At 41.1% G+C, this 21744-nt stretch overlaps 1 protein-coding gene and 1 non-coding gene across 6 annotated transcripts in view; both read left to right on the top strand.

Moving 5' to 3' along the window:
- The window catches only part of SKP2 (S-phase kinase associated protein 2), a 34345-nt gene that overhangs the window by 2103 nt on the left and 10498 nt on the right, over positions 1 to 21744 (top strand). For all 5 annotated transcript variants that reach the window (XM_017548256.2, XM_017548257.2, XM_017548254.2 and 2 more), the window contains 5 exons: positions 9570 to 9681; positions 12557 to 12700; positions 14640 to 14774; positions 16688 to 16786; positions 17949 to 18079. In XM_017548256.2, coding sequence (XP_017403745.1) covers positions 9570 to 9681; positions 12557 to 12700; positions 14640 to 14774; positions 16688 to 16786; positions 17949 to 18079 — 621 coding nt within the window. The remainder of the gene's footprint in view (positions 1 to 9569; positions 9682 to 12556; positions 12701 to 14639; positions 14775 to 16687; positions 16787 to 17948; positions 18080 to 21744) is intronic.
- On the top strand, positions 1052 to 1160 carry LOC119474059. The gene has a single exon (XR_005203363.1). It is a non-coding gene; the product is annotated as a U6 spliceosomal RNA (small nuclear RNA).

The raw sequence follows: 21744 nt of genomic DNA, 5'->3' as shown, positions 1-21744 counted from the left end.
AGTGAGAGAATACAATAAACACAATAAATATGTTGAGGTAGTATATTAGAAGGTGATAAGTGCTATGGCTAAAAACACAAATAGAACAAGCCAAGAGGGAATGCAGGTCCTTGGGTGGGAAGATAGAGTACACTTTTAAACCAGGTATTGAGGGAAAGCCTCAATTGAACAGTGACCTTTAAGCAAAGACATGAAGGAGGACAGGAAGTGTGACATGCAAATATTTTTGGAGAAAAGAGCTCCATGCAGAAGGAACAGCCATTGCAAAGACCCTGGTGCATAAACGTGACATGTTTGTTCCAGGAACAGGGAGGCCATATTCTAAGAGTGAAATGAGCAAAGGGGAGAGTTAGGAGATCAGGCTGGAAGTAATGTTGGGCAGAGTTGTGATGGGACCCGATTTAACCTTTTGAAAAGGACACACTGATGTGTTGAGACTCAATTGCAGGTGTGCCAAGGGTAGAAACTTGGAGCTTTTTAAAATTTTATATTTTCAAGACGGAGTCTTGCTCTGTCGCCCAAGCTGGCGTGCAGTGGCATGATTTCGGCTTTTGGCTCACTGTCTTCACCTCCTGGATTCAAGTGATTCTCCTGCCTCAGCTCCCCATGTAACTAAGACTATAGGCATGCACCACCACACCCAGCTAATTTTTATTTTTTAATGGAGATGGGGCCTCACCATTTTGCCCAGGCTGGTCTCAAACTCCTGGATTCAGGCGATCCTTCAGCCTTGGCCTCCCAAAATGCTAGGATTACAGGCATGAGCCACCACACCTGGCCAAAGCTTGGAGTCTTGTTGGGGGTGAAGGTGGTCAGGTTCCAGATATATTCTGATGTTAAAGTCAGCAATTTAGGGGCTATTGAAATGATCTGTGGAAGACGTGATCAGAGTCTAAATTGAAATCAGCTGGGGGATGATGGCGACGCAGAAACAGATTAAAGATTTAAAGATGAAGTCTGGCAGACCCAAGATAGTTAAGTATGTTCATAAATCCTCCCATCTGGTTTCCTTTGCAGAAGGGTTGATAGATTGGTTGTTTTAGTTGGTTGGTTGCTCTCTCACTTCGGCAGCACATATACTAAAATTGGAAATACAGAGAAGATTAGCATGGTCCCTGCGCAAGGATGACATGCAGATTCGTGAAGTGTTCCTCTACTTTCTTAATTAAAAAAAAAAATACATTTGTTTTCAGCCTTTTCTTTAGGAAAGAGAACTTTGTCCAATTTATGGTCTGGGAATATATATCAGGAACTGGATTAATTAGAGAGGCAGTAGAGGGTTGTGGTGAAGTCAGATCTAAGTTTGAATCCTTATTCTGCTGTTTACCAGCCTTGGAACGTTGCTTTCTGTGCCTTAGTTCCTTCATCTGTGAAATGGAGTGCTGTAATAATACCCACTTCACAGGTCATTGTGAAGATTAAATGAGAGTGTTGTAAAGCTCTTAGCATGCCACTGACCTGTAACACTCAATAAATAAACCAACAAAATCCCTGACACCAATTTTGGAGGCTAATGGGCTTTTATTTTATTTTTTGTTTTTAATACTGTTAGTCTGACCCTGTTAGTGTAGAATTTTTTTCCTTCAAAATTTAATGCTCACCACTATTTTTCATGTCTGGAATGTAGCCCTAGCAATTTTGTGCTTGACCAACCAAATATGGTGAACGATACTTCCTGCTTAGATGAACAGATTTTTATTAACTTGTCCAGTGCCGATAGCTTTTGACAGAGTGTGATTGCCATATGCCCTTCCACAAGTGAAAAAGACTTTTTTTTTAAGCAAGGCACTGTGGGAACAAGACAGAAGTTTCTGGAGTCTTTGCTGTCTCCCAGGGATTTGCAAGTCAAGTTGAGTAGAAAATACGATAAAAAATAAGAGCAGTTCACACACAGCGATACATGGAGACTAACAGATTAGTAGCAGATGAGTAGCTTAGGCAATGAGTGCTGTAGGGGGCCAGAGAGAGGAAGCCTTCTGTGCACAAGTAGCCCAAAGCCTCCCAGAGGCAGTGGCCTCCTGCAGTGATTCCCATTCAGGTGGATGTGGAAGATCTTCCTCCTTCCACTCAACAAAAATGGAGGTTCTGCGGAAAGAGAAGGATCTGAAAATGGTGTCATCAGTGTCTTGACTGTTGTTAAAGTGGACTTGAAAAGTATATATCTAAAGTGAGAGAGAAAGAATAGTGACTTTTATCTTTATTGCCTAAGGAGAGGCACGGAGGGAAACCAATGTATGTGGACTTACAGCAGAGGTTGCTTAATTGGTATGGAGGGGGAAGGGTGAACCCAATGTTGCAGGATGAGGGACAGCTGGTATGGAGGATTCCCAGTGGGCCTTTGGAAGCCTGGGCCTCCAGTGGAGCCGGATTGCCATTCCAAGGAGTTTTGTCTGCAGTTGTCAGGACAGGTGGCTATTAGCTTTGCCAGGATTAGGGTAGAGCAGGCCACACCTGCTGTACATAGATATCTGATGACTGGTCTGGGTTGCAAGTTTTTGTTCTTTGCTAAGCAGTGTCTCCCTCAGGCCCCAGTCCAGCCTTACATCTGGCAACTAAATCCTCTTCATCTGTTTATCTTGGAAGATGAAAGCTCTGTGGCCAACCTGTAGCACAACAGGTCCAATTGGCCCTTGGAGTGAGTGAGTGGAAAGACTTGGGGAGGAAATGGTCCAGCAATGAGGTTAGTAACAGGCGGAAAGAGGACAATAGCATTTTATTTATGGTCATGAAATGCTTGTCCCCCACACTTTAAACAGGTGATAGCATGAAAATGCAGTTGAACTAATTTGTTGATCAGCTCTTCTATGACTGTTAAATGCTTGAAATTTCAGATCCTACAGTGGCTTTCAGACTGGAGATACTAAAATTTAGAGCATATCAGAATCCCCACGGGAACTTGTTCAAAGTGCAAAATTCCTGAGATTCTGACCTAGGAAGTCCTGGCCTGAGCCTGGGAATCTGTGTCTTAATACCCTTAGGCAAGCATTTTTCTCCAACTTTTTTTTAAACCGTAAGAAACATATTTTACATTGCAATCCTAGGTATGTGTCTGAAACAGCAGTTTTGCAAAACTATATTTCCCCTTACTAAGATATTTTCTATTCTGTTCTAGTTCCTTCCTTAAAAAAAAAAAAAAAAAAATATATATATATATATATATATATGGTAGTCAAACTCACTAAATTGATTTCATGACCTATGTGAGTCTCAGCCTACAGTTACTAAAATCAGCACTGGAAGAGCCTTTACGGGATCTTTCCCAGTCATTATTTGTTCCACAGTTTCCTTTCATTCATTCATTAAGCAAATACTTCTTGAGCACCATTCTAGGGATTGGGACTACAACACTGAACCCAACAGGCAAGAAACTCTGCCCTCCTAGTGCTTACATACTGTTCCATATTTCTCCAAACCCCAGTTTCTGTTGTTTCTTCATTACACCCCCTACACCTCAGGGTTAGGCAAGTCTTTCATAGAAGTAAAGGGTTGTGGGACTGAAGGGTATGTGGGGGAATCCTTGTTAAGTTTGGCTGTGTTTTGCTTTTTCCAGTTTTGCCCACCTAGCTAAAAAACCAAAAACACACAAAACTAGCATGGTCTTAAGTTTGTTCTTTATGGTTTGTGAAAAGAGGAAGGAGAACTCATCTGGGATGGCACAATCTGTTTGTAGTTCCCCAAAAAGAAAGCATGGGGTATTGCTACTTAAAACAAGCCACAAAAGCAATCATGAGGTGAGCACCCCCTAACTCCCTGAAAAAAATGTACACACACACAAACAAGTGTGAATACCAGGTCCTCAGTGCACATTTCTACTGCAAGTATAATTTGATTATCTATGCTTAAAGAGAAGAGCAATATTTGAAGTCAAAAGTTTGATTATGATTAGGATTACTTTGGATTTTCTTGAATCTGAGTGGAGTGTTCTGAAAAATAAATATATCAAGTAAGATGAATTACCTACACTGCAAAGATGGAATGCATAGAAAACGCTCCAAAAAGGCCCTCTTCCCAGAGAATATCAGGAAGCATGAGAGGTGATAAAGTTACAGAAGTGGGAAACCGGGTTTCCAACTGAGAAATAATTGGAAACAGTGGTAGGTGAGGGTGATTGTAGCAGGTTTGCTGGTTTGGCCCAGTTTTCACCCTTTCCTGGCCTTGAAGTACATCTAACTGCTATCCATGTCATTGAACACTGGAGACCTTGGGCTCAGTAATTATATCTTTTAATGTGGGGCTGGAATGCAGCTGCAGCCTTGCTGGATTTAGCAGAGGCAAGTGGAGAAAAGACCCCTGGATTTTTCCTTCCGCTCTCCGAAAACAGATCGGCAGCAGTGTCATCAAGAATTCAGGAAACAGATGGCTAATGTTTTGAGAATTAAATATGGCAAGGAAAATTAGATTAAGCATATCACAGCCTGGATGCCTGTTACTAGAGTAGCTGTTAAAGACAAACTTCTGCCCCGTTTGCTAGGACAGCAGCCCATATCAGGCCCTGGCACCCCCACCCAGGGCCCCTAGGATTAGTGTCATCCTGTGGTCAGTGGAGTAGAGCACTGGGTACTTGGCTGCTAGCTGAGGCTCTGCGTTTTCTAGGCCCTTGCTGCTTCCGTTTGGTGGCGAACCCGTTGATATCTTTCAGCATCTTTGTTTTATTTCCTCTCTCCTCTTCCACTCACTCTCTAGCCCTGATTGATTTCTTTTGCCATAGCAAGTTGGGTTTAATTCTCACCTTTTCAAAATTTGTACTCACAACAGAGGAGAGCACAGAATATTAGAACCTGCTAGGATGGAAAGGGCATGATTTGAAGTCAGATCTGAGTTTGAATTCCCTCTCTGTGACTTACTGATTGTGTGACCTTGTCTCTTTTGTCATAGTTTCATGTTCTCTTGAAGCCCAGCCCCCATCTCCCAGAGACTACTGGTATACTGATAGAGGACATTCCCTTCTGCTCTGGGTTTTTGTCTTCAGCCCCATCCCCTCCATATGCCAACAGTGCTGTGCACGTAGTTGTCAATTGGTTAACAGGGGTTGGCCAGTCACACTAATAGAGAATTAGCACATTCACCATTTGCATTAAAGGGGACAATAAATACATTTAGCAAATATTTATAGATTCCTGTTAATGTGCCAGGCATTGTGTTAGATAAGGGATGTGTAAATCTGGGCATGGGGTCTGTGGTGGTATCCTGGGTGGGAATGCTTCTTTGAGCAGATGCTATTTAAGCTGAAATCTGGAGGAGTTGGGAATGCAACGATGGAAGTTGCAACACAAAGTCCTCCAAACTCTGGAGTCCCACGTGCAGCTCTTCATTGGTTAGGTCTGCTGACCTCTGCATTCATTATTATGCCAAATTTTCCTCTAGCATTTAATTACCCAGCTGCTATTGCTCTTTTATTTGTTCCTGATTTCTCTTGTCTTCCTAATAAAATAGAAAGCACCAAGTTTTTAAATTAATTTCTCCTGTACTTCATAGCAAGCTTTTCTAATTTCCTTTCCCCAGCTCCCCAGCCAGAATTTCTGTTGGTGCCCTATCTATAACTACTTGAGGCCCACCATTCCCATACATGCCAAAGCTCTTGCCTACACATAGATGAGATTCCATGCCTTAGAGCTTTCTCTGGGCAGGAATGCTGGGGAGTACCCAAATAGCGAGTGACAGCACTTGAACCCCCAATCAGTGACTGACAGAAGCTTTGAACCCCAATTGCCTACAGTGATAACCTGCTTATTAGCCTACTCCAGGTTGGCTTTCTTCCCTTCCACCTTCTATCCTCTCCTCTTTCTAGTGCTTCCTGGCATCATTTCCTAAATAAACTGCTTGAAGTCATATCTTCAGAATCTGCTTCTGGGAGACCCAATCTTAAATAGAGGGCAGATATGGGGTTTGGTAAGTCATACCATGCAGACCTTGTCCAAACCCTATTCAGACCTTGAATGTCTGCCCATGAGTGAAAACTCAGAGCAGCATAGGAAAGAACATTGCATGAAGAAAATATGCAGACTTAAGTGGGAAAGGAGAGGAACATAGAAAAGAAAGTTTTATTCCCTACTGCGTTATTTAATCTTTTCTTGTACCTCATTTACTCTTCACTGAACAATTTTGTAAGATAAATCTGTCAATTTCCTTTCCTACAGGTAAAGAAACTGAGACCAGAAAGATTAAGTGACGTGCCCAAGTCACAGGCTTGGGGCAAGTCAAAGCTGTGCTGCTTTCTCAGTCCAGTAGTTCTCAAACATGTTGAGGAGGCCAAGCTCATGGTGTCAGTGTGATTTTTACAGATCATAGTAAAATCTCAACATATTAGATTCAAAATAGCTAAGTATGTTATTTAAGTATAGTTAAGCTCACTCCTCCATAGAGGCCACTTCCTCCAGGAAGGCTTCCTTAACCCCTACAGCATTCCCATATGCTGCACCACACCCTGAATCCTGCTGTAGCCCATCAGGATAGTTTATTGAAATTTCATGTTTAATTGTTTGTCTATATCTCTCAAACTCTGAGTAGAATAAGGGTCAGGATTGTACCTTTCTTACTGTTGTGTCCCAAAACCTAGAACAGACCTCAGTGTATAGTACATATTTAATAAATATGTGAGTGGATAACTATACTTACAGCTAAATATAGTTATGCTCAATTACTAGATTCCGATCTAGATATGTAAGAGGCAACAGAGATCTGAGAGAGTTGAATTAATGGGAGAAAAACTGAGAAAAGCCTGTCATTCAACTTTGTTTTCAATTTGGCGAGCAGGGCAAGAACCTGGTTTGAGAATCTTTGTCCCCTGCCCATGTTGACTTTGGAGGAACTTTGTGGCAGTCATGGAACAGCTGCCACATTGAGGAGCCTCCTCACAACCTCCAGCTGCCTCCCCAGGTCGGCAGGGGTTGTCTGCCTTCAGCTTTCTACACTTAGCTTTCAGGGTTTCAGTCAGTCCGTTGATTTTGATCCCTGAAGGGTAGGGAGTGGGGGGATGGGGTGCGCAAGGAGAACAGGCATTAATTGAGCAATTGTGTATCTCCTATTCATTCTTCAAGAGAGACCACTTCTTGCAGGAAAGCTTCCCTAACTCCTGCACCATTCCCATAAACTGCACAGCATCCTGAATCCTACTGTGGCCTATCAGGATAGTTTATTGAAATTTCCTGTTTATTCGTTTGACTATAACTCTCAAACTCTGAGCAGAATAAGGGTCAGCATTTGTACCTTATTTATCATTTTGTCCCTAAAACCTAGAATAGACCTCCATGTATAGTACGTATTTTATAAATATGGGAGTAGATGAATGCATCAACTTTATGCTAGTTCCTGGAAATAACAAATTGTGAAAAAAAAAAAAAAATGGGTTTTTGTTCTCAAGAGCCCTGGGAGTCTAGAGAGATGAGTAAGTAAATAATGAAATTGTGGTACATAAGTGACCTGTCCTTGCTGATGTCGTGGGAGGCCTTCTGTAGGAACTGGGGCTTCAATTTGATTTTAAATGAATAGCAGTTGGAGGAGAGAACAGCATGTGCAGAGGCATTGAGATATGACACAGAATGACTCATTCTAAGAATTACAGGTAGCTTCAAACAGCTGGAGCACATTTCTAGATAACAAACCTAGAAAAACAAGTTGGGACCTGGCTGAAAGCTTTTAACTTTGTACTAAGCATTGTGGACTTTAGCCTAAATATCTGAGGTGTACCACCGAAGGATTCTAATTCAAAGAAAGACATGGTGGTTTAGAAAGTCTGCCCAGGGCAGCAGGTATTTGTCATACTCCTTGGTGCTTTTCTGCCTTTTGTCCTCAAACCCGCCTACACAGGACCTGGTACAATTGACATGCTCAGTAAATACTGGCACCTTTAAATGGGAGTGGAAGGAGAGGATATCACCAGAATTGGTGTAGAAGATCCATCAGAGATGGAAAGAGTAGGAAGGTAGTCATTGAACTCATCTGACCATTTTTCAGGATCCTTCATTGTGCATTTATTTCCTTCTTGGCAGTTGTCATATTATCCTGACCTTGTGGGATTATTCTATATATTCACATGTAAGAGTTTCATACTTGTTTAATAGTTATTTAGAGATTGCTTTTATGAAAAATAAAACTGATCTTCCTACATCCACCTTTCTCCTGTTCTAAACACAGCAGCCAGAGTGATCCTTTTTGAACTTACATGAGAGCCTGTTGTCCCTGTGTTCAGAATCTTCTACTGTCTCCTCATCGAGTTCAGAGTCAAAGCCAAAGGCTTTTTCATGACATAGGAAGCCTGCATGACTTGGCTGCTCTCTGATTTCTTTTCTACCACTCTCCTTGCTCACTCTGATCCTCTACACTGGCCTCCTTGCTATTCCTCAAAACACATATGCTGTTCCTTGCATCCAGAACACACCCCAGATACACACAGGTCTCACTCCCTCACTTTGTTCAACCCTTTGCTTAGTGATTGTTATCTCAGTCCTTCCTTGACCATTGTGTTCAAACTTAATAACATCTGCCCTAACTCTCTGCTCTCTCCTTTGCCCTGTTTAATTTTTCTGCACAGCTCAAATCAATTTTACTATATCATATGATGTACTTACTTTTTGATGTGTGATTGTCTGTTCTCCATCACTGGAATGAAGCTCCATGAAGGTAGTGTTTTAGGTCTGATTCACTGCTTTTTCCCAACACCTAAAATGATACCTGGCACCATAGTAGGAGCTCAATAAATACTTGTTGAATTAAGAAATGAGAGCACCCTTTTGTATTGCTTTTTGAGGTAAACTGCTCTCTGTAAACCGGAAAGAAAGAGCATTAGTCTGTTCTCATGCTGCTAATAGAGACACACCCAAGACTGGGTAATTCATAAAGGAATGAGGTTTAATTGAATCCCAGTTCAGACTGACTGGGGAAGCCTCAGGAAACTTACAAGCATGGTGGAAGGGGAAGCAAACATGTCCTTCTTCACATAGTGGCATCAAGAAGCGCAGTGAAGTGGGTAAGGAAGCCCCTTATAAAACCATCTGGTCTTGTGAGAATTCACTCACTTACCACCAGAACAGCATCAAATCACAGGGGTGGTTATCACCAGATAACCATCCTATGATTTGATTACCCCCCATGGGTCCCTCCCACAACACATGGGGATTATGGGAGCTACAGTCCAAGATGAGATTTGGGTGGGGACACAGCCAAACCATATCAGAAAGGGAAGAAGATTTATTTGCCTTTTAAATAAGATCACTACTGAGTCTACATCAGAGGGAAACAAGGCCTTCCTTTGCACCCAGGAGCACCACAATATCTTAGACATCATTGAATGACACTTGAGAGGGTGGGTCTTGCTCTGCACCACTGTACATGTCCCAGCCTCTGATTGGCCGGCTAGAACTGAAGGGAAGAAGAATAGGAAAAGTCTTCTTGGTTTTCTCTTTTCATTTGCTGAGAGTGTTAAACAGAAAGATAATTGTGGTGATGAGTAATTTAATTTGTACTAAATTCCCCATTTAAGCTAAATGTTGTAGATTATGTGATTGAAAAGACTCAGTAGACTTGATAGTGTGAAAGAATGGTGATGGCAAACATGTTTTCCCTCGTCAAAGGTGTTTCATGGGACTCCCTTCCGGATGAGCTGCTTTTGGGGATCTTTTCCTGTCTGTGCCTCCCTGAGCTGCTAAAGGTCTCTGGTGTTTGTAAGAGGTGGTATCGCCTAGCGTAAGTATTTTTCACCCCTTTGGCATACGTAGGGGAGGAAGAGGAGAGGAAGGTTATTTATTCATTTTGGTCTCATGAAACTAAAAACCAAGAAAAATAGAGCAGCACAAAGCAAACTAGGGGACACCAGATGGAAGGGAATCTAATAAAGATCCTACAAAGCCAATGGTAATTATTTAAAAGTTTAACAAGGCTCCTATCTTCATATTTTTATTAATATTTTTGTTAATATCTTCATATTTTTATTAATAAGTATCCCCATTTCACAGTGGAAGAGGAATTTCCTGGGAGGTGTGAACTTACCAATGCTTGGAAACCTCTTTGCCCTGTATTCAGTGCAGCAAGTGTTTATTGGATGCTGACCCTGGTGGGCCAGGCAGTGTGCTCTAAGGGCAGAGGGAGCTACAGAGGTGTATGCAGACAGCAGTTCCTCACGCCGGTGGGCTGAGCAGTGAGCACAACAAGGAGAGAGAACACAGGCTTGGTGTTAGATCCGAGTGCACACCTAGCTTTTGCTGCTTACCTTCTGTATGACCTAAGCGAGTTACTTGACACTGCTGAGGCTTAGTCTCCCCATGTGTAAATGGAGATAATGGTTATGAAGATGAAACCACTGGTTATGAGGATGAAATGTGAAGATGCTAGTGCAATACCTGACCCATAGACATGTTCAGCACAGAGTAGCCATTGGTGCAGTTTTGCTGGGTTTTTTGGCAACACCTTTCAGGTGTTGAAGGTGAGCTGCCCATGGAAAGACTTGGTGACCTGGAAGGCAATCACAGGCCTGGAGCAAGAAAAAGGCTTTGTTTTTCAACTGGAACTTTTTATTATCTTCATGCCTTCTCATCCCTATTCTACTCTCTGGTCATTCTTTGCTTTGTGTTTAAAGGCCATCGTCTGGCTTCTTTCTCCACATACCTAGAATTCCCTTTGTGAAATAGCAGGAGACTCTTGCCTTCAAGGGTGTGCTGGTATTTACAGGTGTGGGTTTTTGCTTGGAAGAGCTACAGAGAGGTTTGCACACCTGGAATACTAGTGCAAGTGGCAGGCAAGTTTCACTTACCCTCACTGCACTCAAGGAACCCCACTTTCTGTTTCTGCCAGCTGTGCATATGTCCTCTTCTTGCAGCATCTATTAATCCCATTTTAACATTTTATTGTGTGTGTGTGTGTGTGTGTATATATATATATATATATATATATGCGCAAGTGAAATGGCTACTGTAATCAAGTACATTAACGTATTCATGATCTCACATAGTTACCCCTTTTTTGTGGCAAAAGCACCTGAAATTTACTCTTTTAGCAAAAATTCTGACTATAATACAGTATTATTGACTGTAATCCTGTTGTACACTACATCTTGGGATGTGTTCATCCTGCATGTCTGTGGCTTTGTATTCTTTGACCTACATCTCCCCTAGAATCCGTTAAATTTCATCTCAGTTGCATAAAAGTAATAACTGACATTTATTAAGCACTTGCTATGTGACAGTTGCAGTGTTTGCAGTTTAATCCTTGTCACTTAAGTGACGGTGTTTGGTCATCTCCGTTTCAGAGATGAGGAAACTGCGGGGTCAGGAATAGTAGGTTGAGACATAAGTGGAAAGACAAGAATCTAAAGTCTGGCTAATTCCAGTCTTAACCATCACACCATAGCTAGTTTTGCTTGGCTTAGGGTTCAGGTAGCTCCCAAATTCATTTTTCTGTGAGGTGTTCATCTTCCTGAAAAATGTATGTTATTTAGGAAGAAAACGAATGTTCCAAAACTTTTCCTAGGTTGTTATTGAATGCTGGTTAAGCTATAGTTTGCCTGCTTGCAAGAGGAGACATCAAGCATGAGATTCAAGACAACCAGAGCAGTGCTGATCTGGTGCCGAGCAGTGCTGACCTTGGAGGCCAAAATGGATTTCTGTCTAGGCAAGAAAGATACAAAAGTGTGCTACTCTCTTAAGGATATCTTATCTACAGTCCACCTTTTTAATGATGGAGGTCAAATCACACACTGACAATTTCTCTATGATGAAATTATTTCATAACTCTGGCCAGCAGTCCCCTTATTTCAAGCACTATTAAAAAAGAAGATTCTGGAACACTTAAGCATTTAAAAAGTTCCTTCATGTGCTTGTATTTTACATTTTCTTTTTTAAAATTGAATTCAATATATTAAAACTCTCTTACTTTGCTATTCAGTACAGTTTTTGAATGTCCTTTTTGTTTTAGAAACACCATCTTTTATACAATCTTTTATAAAAATATAACAAAAAGTTATATTTTTCCTTTCTGTTTTCACATTAGTTCACACACACATACACTCGTGTGTGTTTTAAGCTTAAAAGATATTATAAGGCACAGCTGAACTATGGCTGTTCCTACTGGCTATCATGACCTTATTTCACAATAAAATAATGCTAACTTTCCTTCCTTTAGCAATATTTTTATGTTACTACAGTAATTGTGGTAATTGCTTAACAAAAGTGGCCAATAGGATCCTCTAAGAAGTTTTGAATCTACTTGCTTAGTAATATAATAATTAATTGATTTGAGCAATCATTTTTAAATTTGTCAGCTTGAATGCTGGAATATTATTCTCTGGTTCTAGATCACGGCAGTGCTAATGTTCACATTGAACCATCTAAATTGGAAGTATATAGAAAGAGAAAGATGGAAGCTTATCCTTGGTGAGATCGAGAAAAATTTTCTAGTGCCTTAAAAATATCATAACTAATTGTATAGTCAACTTAAAAACAAAGGTCCTTTCAGTATGTGCTTGAAGGGGATTTAACAGCAGTGCTCTCCTTGTTAGTAATGTTGTTGAGGGTCTCCAGCATTTAGTGTGACTGACTGGCCAAATTAAGCACCTCCTCTTTTCTAGGTTTGACGAGTCTCTATGGCAAACCTTAGACCTCACAGGTAAAAATCTGCACCCAGATGTTACTGGTCGGTTGCTGTCTCAAGGGGTGATTGCCTTCCGCTGCCCACGATCATTTATGGACCAACCATTAGCTGAACATTTCAGGTAAAGATGAAAAATCCCTGGAAAAGATGATTTCTAAATTTTGAGGTAGAAACAGATCAAAACTCTTTTTCTTTATTCAGCCTTATAGCCTATGATAGGTTATCTTTGCAGTGTGGGATATTAATTGCATATTTTGCTTCGGGGCCTTTGTGCTGAAACATAGCATAGATTTCAATGACACTGTTCCCATTTCACTCAAGGTTACTGTTAGTCTTTTCCTAGGGTGAAAGAAGCACAATTATCTTCTCAAGTCCTCAGCTGATGGGGGCTGTGAGTCCCACAAGGCAGGCACAAGTAAAACACTCACTGGCAGATGCAAGGCTGCCCAGTTATGTTCCCACCACCCATTTCTGATTTAAAAAAAAAAAAAAAGTGAGGAGTGTTTTCATATTTGTAGCTCGGGGTTTATGATTTTGTCAGGGAGAAACTTGGAACCTGAAAACAATTGCCCTCTTTTTGTTCATTTTGTAGAATATTTTGAAAAAATATTTTCTGTCACTGATAATGTTATAATACTAAGGTTACTGCTATCACATACTTGAGTAGAATAACTAGGTACTGAACAGAAGAACAAACTGAAGACCACAGAGCTAAAGATAAAACATGTCTCTTGACTTCAATAATTTTTCCTTTCTCTTCGTAGTCAGAATCACATCTCCCGCTGCTTTTTAATCCCGTTCTCCTGTGGCTGTTCCTTTTACTCCAGGGTTGGTTCCTGGCTGCTGCCTTTTTCAAATCCAAATGCTGTCCTTGGACAAGCTGTGTCCTATACACCCACATTTATGCCCAGGACTCTCAGTTCCTCATCTATAGCTTGGCCCTCTTTCAAACTCCCAAATTTCTAATTACCTAAAAACTTCTGTACCTGAATTTCTTACAAGTAGTTCAATATTAACATAGCTAAAATTAAATTTGGCCTCCCTTCCCTCCCCTTCTCCAAGACGGAGTCTCGCTCTGTCACCCAGGCTGGAGTGCAGTGGCGCAATCTTGACTCTCTGCAACCTTCGCCTACTGGGCTCAAGCAGTTCTCCTGTTTCAACCTCTCTGATAGCTGGGACTATGGGTGTCCTCCACCACGCCTGGCTACTTTTTTGTATCTTTAGTAGAGATGGGGTTTCACCATGCTGGCCAGGCTGGTCTCAAACTCCTGACCTCGTGATCGGCCCACCTCCGCCTCCCAAAGTACTGGTATTACAAGCATGAGCCACTGTGCCTGGCCTGGCCTCCCTTTAAAACTTGCCTTTCCTTGCCGGGCGCGGTGGCTCAAGCCTGTAATCCTAGCACTTTGGGAGGCCGAGGCGGGTGGATCACGAGGTCAAGAGATCGAGACCATCCTGGTCAACATGGTGAAACCCCGTCTCTACTAAAAATACAAAAAATTAGCTGGGCATGGTGGCGCATGCCTGTAGTCCCAGCTACTCAGGAGGCTGAGGCAGGAGAATTGCTTGAACCCAGGAGGCGGAGGTTGCGGTGAGCCGAGATCGCGCCATTGCACTCCAGCCTGGGTAACAAGAGCGAAACTCCGTCTCCCAAAAAAAAAAAAAAAAAAAAAAAAAACTTGCCCTTCCACTGTCTTCCCTGTTCCACTGCTGTTCACCCACTCACCCTTGCCAGAAACCAGGAGCCATTATAGTCTTAATCTCCTTGTCACCCACATCCAGCTCCTTGTTGTGATTCCCACTCATTGTTTTCTAAGTGGGACTATATTGGCAGCAACATCTGTACTTGGCAAAAATCCTCTGAATTTTAAGATGAACGAGGGTAGGAATACACTAGTAGCAATTTGTTTTATGACCAAAGCTATAGTTAACGCTTGAAGTGTGTATTTCGGGTCTTGTTGGTGATTGGCTGCTCATTTGGGGAGAAGGAGGGGTCTGATTCGATCTGAATGTACCTGGGAGAGCCACCTATGGAGCCCCTTTTTTCTCCCCGTGTTTAGCCCTTTTCGTGTGCAGCACATGGACCTGTCGAACTCGGTTATTGAAGTGTCCACCCTCCAGGGCATTCTGTCTCAGTGTTCCAAGTTGCAGAATCTAAGCCTGGAAGGCCTGCGGCTGTCGGATCCCATTGTCAAGTGAGTGGCAGCCAGAGTGTCACAAAGGCAGTTGTTTTTATGTGTATGAATTTTTTCCCTGTATCTAACTAGGGTGCCCTTCTAGCCATATCCAGGTGGATACATAAAGTATCTAGTGCAGTGCTCAAGCTTCTGCAGAACTTTTCAGGACTCGTTGAAGCAACAAAAGCTTGAATGCTAACTATATGCCAGACCCTGTGCTAGGTTCTAGAGATACAAGGGTGAACAATGCATGTGTATTATTTGGGAAGAAAATGAATGTTCCAAAACATTTTCCAGGTTGTCAGTGAATGCTGATTAAGCTATAGTTTACCTTCGTGCAAGAGGAAACATTGAGCAAGACATATCTGTTTCCTCTTGCACGAAGGTAAACTATTTATGAGCAAGACAGATAATTACCATGCAGTGTGTTTATTAAATGTTTCAGCGAATATGTGGCAACACACGGGTGGCATTCTTAGAGGAAGTGACTCTTAAGCTGAGTATTGAAGATATCTAGGTAGGAGATCTCCAGGTAATAAGACAAAGGAACCAGCCTAGGTAAAGCTTTCTGTGTGATTCTAAACTCTTAAGTAGTTGGAAGTTGCTGGTGCACAGGACTCAGGAAGGGGAGTGACAGGAGGTGAGGAGAGTCAGGGACCAGATTGTAATGGGCCTCTACATCTTACTGTAAGGAAGAATGGACTCTTCCATCAAGAGGGAGGCATGGGCCACTTGTGGTGGCTGACACCTGCCAGCACTTTGGGAGACTGAGGTGGGCGGATCACCTGAGATTGGGAGTTCGAGACCAGCCTGGCCCACGTGGTAAAACCCCATCTCTACTAAAAGTACAAAAATTAGCTGGGCGTACTGGCAGATGCCTGTAATCCCAGCTACTCAGGAGGCTGTGGCAGGAGAATCGCTTGAACCCAGGAGGCAGAGGTTACAGTGAGCTGAGACCATGCCATTGGATTCCAGCCTGGGTGACAAGAGCAAAATTCAGCTTCAAAAAAAAAAAAAAGAGGGAAGCGTGGTGGAGAGAGTGGTTCTGAGAATGAAAGGAACATGTCAAGAGTTGAAATTTAGGAAATTAACCTGCCAGGCACCATGAAGGGTCCATCGAGGATAAAAGAAACTAGAGTAGTTAAGGATACTACTGTGTTCATTCAGGTGGGAAAAGATGAAGTCTAATATAAAACAGATAGCAATAATGGCAGCTAATGTTTTGGGGCATGTATTATGTGCCAGACAGTGAATTTTGTAAATGTGTTCTCATTTAATTCTGACAGTAACCCCATAGAGTATAATTTTATTTGTTTCCTTTTTATAGATGTGGAAACTGAGACACAGGGAGACTGAATAACTTTTCCAGGGTCACACTGTTAGTAGGTGGCTGACCCAAGATATGAACATAGTGATATAATATTCCAGAATTCTTGTTCTTAATCACTAAGTTTTACAGGACATTTGGGGCTGTTGTAGAGAAGATAGCAAATTTGAGAGATGTGTAGTCAAAAGAACCTGGTGATTTTACAAGTAGAAGTTTGTCTGCAAGCTAATTCTGAATGAAATGGATATATGTTTATTCCATTGTCTTTTTAACTGAAAAAGTACACTGATTGATATACTTGTGTATTTGTTTTGTAGTAAGTCATTTATTACATTATCATTTAATCTTCTTAATAACTCTACCAAGAAGATTTGATGATATCATTTCACAGATGAGTAAACTGAGGTAAGTTATCCTGTTTGATGTCTCAGAAATAGTGAGATAATTTAAATAATAGATGTATATTTAAAATAATATACATTTTCAACTCACCCTAACTCAAAGAGCTGTGAGCTTAACTCTACTTGCCTGCTTTCATGTAAATGTTGATGAATAAATAGTATCTTATGGGTCTTTTTCTTCTGATGTTTTTCTTTTTTTCCAGTAATCTCGCGCAAAACTCAAATTTAGTTCGACTTAACCTTTGTGGGTGTTCTGGATTCTCTGAATTTGCCCTCCAGACTTTGCTAAGTGGCTGTTCCAGGTACGAAAGATATGAGACTTGATTATAGACTCTTATATCAAATTATCCCTCACACCTATATAAAATTGGATGAACTTTGTGAGCTTTTTGCAACTTTCCAGGCTCTTGATTTTGTGAATGCAAAATATTTTGCCCTCCAAACTTCCTGTTCAAACTCAGGAGCCAACTCAATTCAGTTTGCAAGTGATACTAGTATAGTGATCTCTTTTTTGTTTATTTGTAACTGTTAAAATAAGGGAAATACAGTAGTGTCTATCAACTGTATGGTTGTCAACTGCTCACATTTAACTATGCAGTCAGGTTTTTTCTCCTGTGGTATTTGTAGACCTAACTTAAAATTTTTGATGAAATTTGGTGTGTTATAAATATACACCATAAATAAATTTGGGCAGTTCTATTAGCAATATCTCTTATAATAATGTCAGCACATAAAGGATACAGAGTTATAAATATTGCTAAGTGAGGGGAATATATGGTTTTTGGAATACACAGTACTATGCATATGGGTGTTTTTAAAAGATATCCCTTAGTCTCCGTGGTACAGCATTTGTATCTGTGCCTTGTTAATGGTCCATTTAAAATAGATTACCTCCGGATATGAATGTTATCAGTGAGATGAAATGTATAGCCCTATATTTAGTCAGCAATGCCAGGAAATGGGGAGTGGGGATTAATGGTTGTATGTTGTCCCTGAAACACTCATTTTTGCTCAGTTAGCAGAGGCACAGTAAGATGAAGTGGCTTTTTGCAATGTCAGCATCTCTTTATTAAGAATCCTTGGTGCTTTCCATCAATTGTTTAAAACATCCTGAGTTATTGATCATCTGTGTTGTATAGTTGGTAGTTTGAGAAAGCAAACATAAAAGACTAGTATTCTACCTGCAGTACTGGAATAAGGTTTGAGCCATCAGGAAGAGAGTGCTTCCCTCCATTTCCAGAAGGAGGCAGCATTCACCAAGGCCTTTTGCTCTGACCCTCTGGCAACTTTCAAGGGTAAACAGGGTATACTCAGGTGACAAAAGGTAGCTGCGTTTAACGAAATGGGTGTTCTGTGTGTGAAATAAGGAATCAATGGCTTTGCATTTTCTTTCTTTGTGGCTTAAGACAAACTCATTCCCATGTGATGTTTTCATATTTTCTTTGTTACCCCGCTTTTGTGCAGACTGGATGAGCTGAACCTCTCCTGGTGCTTTGATTTCACTGAGAAGCATGTGCAGGTGGCAGTTGCGCATGTGTCAGAGACCATCACCCAGCTGAATCTTAGTGGCTACCGAAAGAATCTCCAGAAATCAGGTTAGAGCTTCCAAGCCTGGACCACTGAGGCCTTCACAGCATAATGGATTAGATTCATTGAGCTTCTCCTAATTGTTCCTCCACATATGTTTTCTGATTTAATCCAGTGCCTGTGTCATTCCCCTCTTTCGGATGGGGTAGCTGCAGATCTGACGATTAGGTAAAGGTAAACAGCTAGTGAACTAGAGCCAAGGTCTGAATTCAGGATCTAACAGTAGAAACCTTTATTTTTAAAAACAATGTATTTTTAAGCAGAAAAACTTTTAATCAACTAAATGATTAGGTAAATCCCAACATAAAAATGCATAAATGTAGCATTTGATTAGTATGAAGTAGTGTTTCTTCATTAGGGGCTATTTTGTTTGTACGGGGACATTTGTGAATGTCTGGAGACAGTTTTTATTGTCACAGCTGTGGGAGTGCTGCTGGTCTCTCATGGGTGGAAGCAGGAATGCTGCCAGATGGTGTATAGGATAGGAGAATAGTACGCACAATAATCTGGTCCAAACATCAGTGCCAAGGTTGAAAAACTCTGTTATAAACCCTGTTAATAAGTTCATATTTATGACTTTTATTTTGTATTCAGTCTAAGAGGGCAATGAAGCTTGTTAGATGAAGACAGGCATTAGAATTCGGGGTAGCAGGTAATAGCCTTTACAAACCTTAATATTCAGTTATGCTTTAGTTTATTTGTATGTTAATGAGAAAATCCTGATTTGTAAAGGCAAGTGCTTGCAAATGGCAAGTTTTTTAAATGGCTTCATCATCTCAGGCCAACATTCAGTCTGTGGGCTATACAAAACCTGGCTAAATCAGCCACCCACGTCGCCATATCTTGATGTTAGTACTAGCTTACTTGAGTGTGTTTTGTTTATTATAGTTTTTATTATTCTGAAAAAGATTTGAAGCAAACATCTGCAGAATATATCTTAAAATTTAAGTAGTGTAAAACTACTTCTCCAGGACAGACATCCTCTGGTAAGAGATGTAAAGCTATAAAAAATAATTGCTAGACTCTCATGAGTGGGTAGAGATTTGAGTCTTTCGCCTGTGCAAGGACTCAGATTTGGGCTACTGCCATTCCAACACTTGCATTTTCAGACAACGTGAACACTTTCTTTAGTTAGCCATAAAAGTAGGAATCATGTCTTTATTTTTTACCAATCTCCCCACCCAGTATTTATAAGTACTATTTTAAACCTGATCATAGTGTTATGTAGTCTTTTTCAAAAGTATGTAAAATATGGAAAAACACAAAGGGAAGCAAATCACCAATAATGAACATCTTGCTAGGCTTTTTGCTGTATAAAAAGGGTTTTATTTAAATGGAACATAATACATGAAATACTTTTTAATATGCTTTTCCCCGCCCCCCCATAACCCCATTTTCAGCGGTTACATTATGTCATCATCAGTGGCTATGTGATAGTCCATCAAATAGATATGGAATAATTTATATTAAATCAATATAACAATTTATGCAGTTGATCACCTTCTAATGAACATTCAGAATCTTCCCAGTTTTTCTCTCCTATAAACCATTTTATGAGTGACAGAGAAAAATCTTTGGATGCATTTCTAAGGATGGATTCTTAAAAGTGGAATTGCTGAGTCCAGCATTAGGTGCTAATCCTGGACTATCCTCAAGTTTTGGATAGCTTTTGTCAAATTTTCCTTCAAGAAGTTTAAACTCCCACCCACGAGCCATCCTCTTGGTGTGAAATCCCATCCTTCTTGGCTCTTCTCTGTTCATCTGCAGGTGAAGGGAAGGCAGTGCCTTGTTTATATTTCTTGCCCACATCTGGATCTTTCACTACTTTACTGAAAGATTTTCTGACATGAACTGAGGCTCTGGGTGCAAGGTTGAGAAACTGCTGTAGGCAAAGTGCTGTTGGTTTTGTCCAAGTTTGGCTTAAAACCTTTCCCTTTGTTTCTCCAAGAAAGAGAACAGAGAGCCTGTTTACCGAGTTTTTGGCAGAAATAGTAGGTATTAAAATTCTGGGGCCGGGCGCGGTGGCTCACGCCTGTAATCCCAGCACTTTGGGAGGCCGAGGCGGGTGGATCACGAGGTCAAGAGATCGAGACCATCCTGGTCAACATAGTGAAACCCCGTCTCTACTAAAAATACAAAAAATCAGCTGGGCATGGTGGCGCGTGCCTGTAATCCCAGCTACTCAGGAGGCTGGGGCAGGAGAATTGCCTGAACCGGGAGGCGGAGGTTGCAGTGAGCCGAGATCGCGCCATTGCACTCCAGCCTGGGTAACAAGAGCGAAACTCCGTCTCAAAAATAAATAAATAAATAAATAAATAAAATTCTGCTTGCTAGACACATTCAGGAAAGAGAGACAATATAAATTGAAGTGTTTGTTTTTTAATTATTCAATGGGGATAAAAAGATTTTTAATGTCTAACAATAGCACACACCATTTCATTATGTCGGAGATAATATGGATTTGGTTTTAGCTCATAGACTGGTACCAGATGGCCTGGGTTCAAATACTCACTCTGCCATTTACTGGGTAGACTTAGGCAAGTTGCCAAACTTACCTGTTCCTTAGTTCTCTCAACAGTGAAATGGAGATAAGTAGAACTCACCTCTTAGAGTTACAGGAAAGAATAAATGAGTTAAGATACGTACAACATGTGGAACATTTCTTGGCACATGGTAAGAGTTCAGTTACTGTTGGCTGTTATTACTGTTCCTTCCCTACTACCCACATCACTACCTTTCCATGGAGTAATGGATGACGCTCAGAAACCTTTGGTTTTGGATTTGACCTTGACTTATGTAGCTGAAATCACCTCTCCTTTGAAGTGGCAGATTAAATTACATGGTTTCTAAGATCCCTTCTAGCTCAGGTTGGGTCTACTGTTTGTGGTGAAATTAAGGGGACAGTGAAGAGGGAAGCTTGGCAGTGACTACTGTTTACTAACCCTTCCTGCCCAGGGAAGACAGAGCTTAAGTGTGGGGCAGAGAAGGAGACTAATCCACTTTATCCCCGAATGTTTAGTTCTTTCTCCAGTGGTGTCAAAGTATGATTGCATTTGATTTTGCTGATGGCTAGTTGGCTGGCTAGATGATTGGTCTCTCAAAACTTTATTGTGTAGTATTTTTATTTTTTGGTCATTCATTAAATGTTTATTAAGCATCTACAATGATTGAAGCCCTGTTCCAGACCCAGAAGAGGTAGCCTTGAACAAAACAGAGAAAGTCACCCTTACGAAGTTTACTTTCTAGTAGGGTAGCCAGAAAGTGAACATATTTCATGAATGTTATAAAAGGAGGTGAAATTGCAAAGAAGAAAAGCAAAGCAGAGTAACCAGGTAGAATGTGGAGAAAGGGGACGACTTTTAGATGGAATAGTTAAAGACAGGGCCTCTCTGAGGAGGCTACACTGGAGCCAGAGACCTGACTGAGTGAAAGAGGAATCCACATGCATATGTGAGAGAACATTTAAGGACAAAGGACCTGCGAGTGCTAAGACCTTGACATGGAACCAGTGTGTGAGAGGGAGCAGGGAGAACAGTGAGAGGAGAGAGATGTCCAAGGGCTAAGCCAAGACAAAAGCTTTGAATTTTCCCTGTGTGAGATGGGAAGCCATTGGCATATTTCGAGCAGAATGATGATATGACTGACTTAATTTTAAAAGACTCAAGCTGGTGCT

Source organism: Cebus imitator, unplaced genomic scaffold (assembly GCF_001604975.1).
Source record: "Cebus imitator isolate Cc_AM_T3 unplaced genomic scaffold, Cebus_imitator-1.0 Scaffold205, whole genome shotgun sequence".
NCBI classification, from domain to species: Eukaryota; Metazoa; Chordata; class Mammalia; order Primates; family Cebidae; genus Cebus; species Cebus imitator.
The sequence above is the reverse complement of the archived record's forward strand: the minus strand, read 5'-3'. Positions and strand labels throughout refer to the sequence as shown.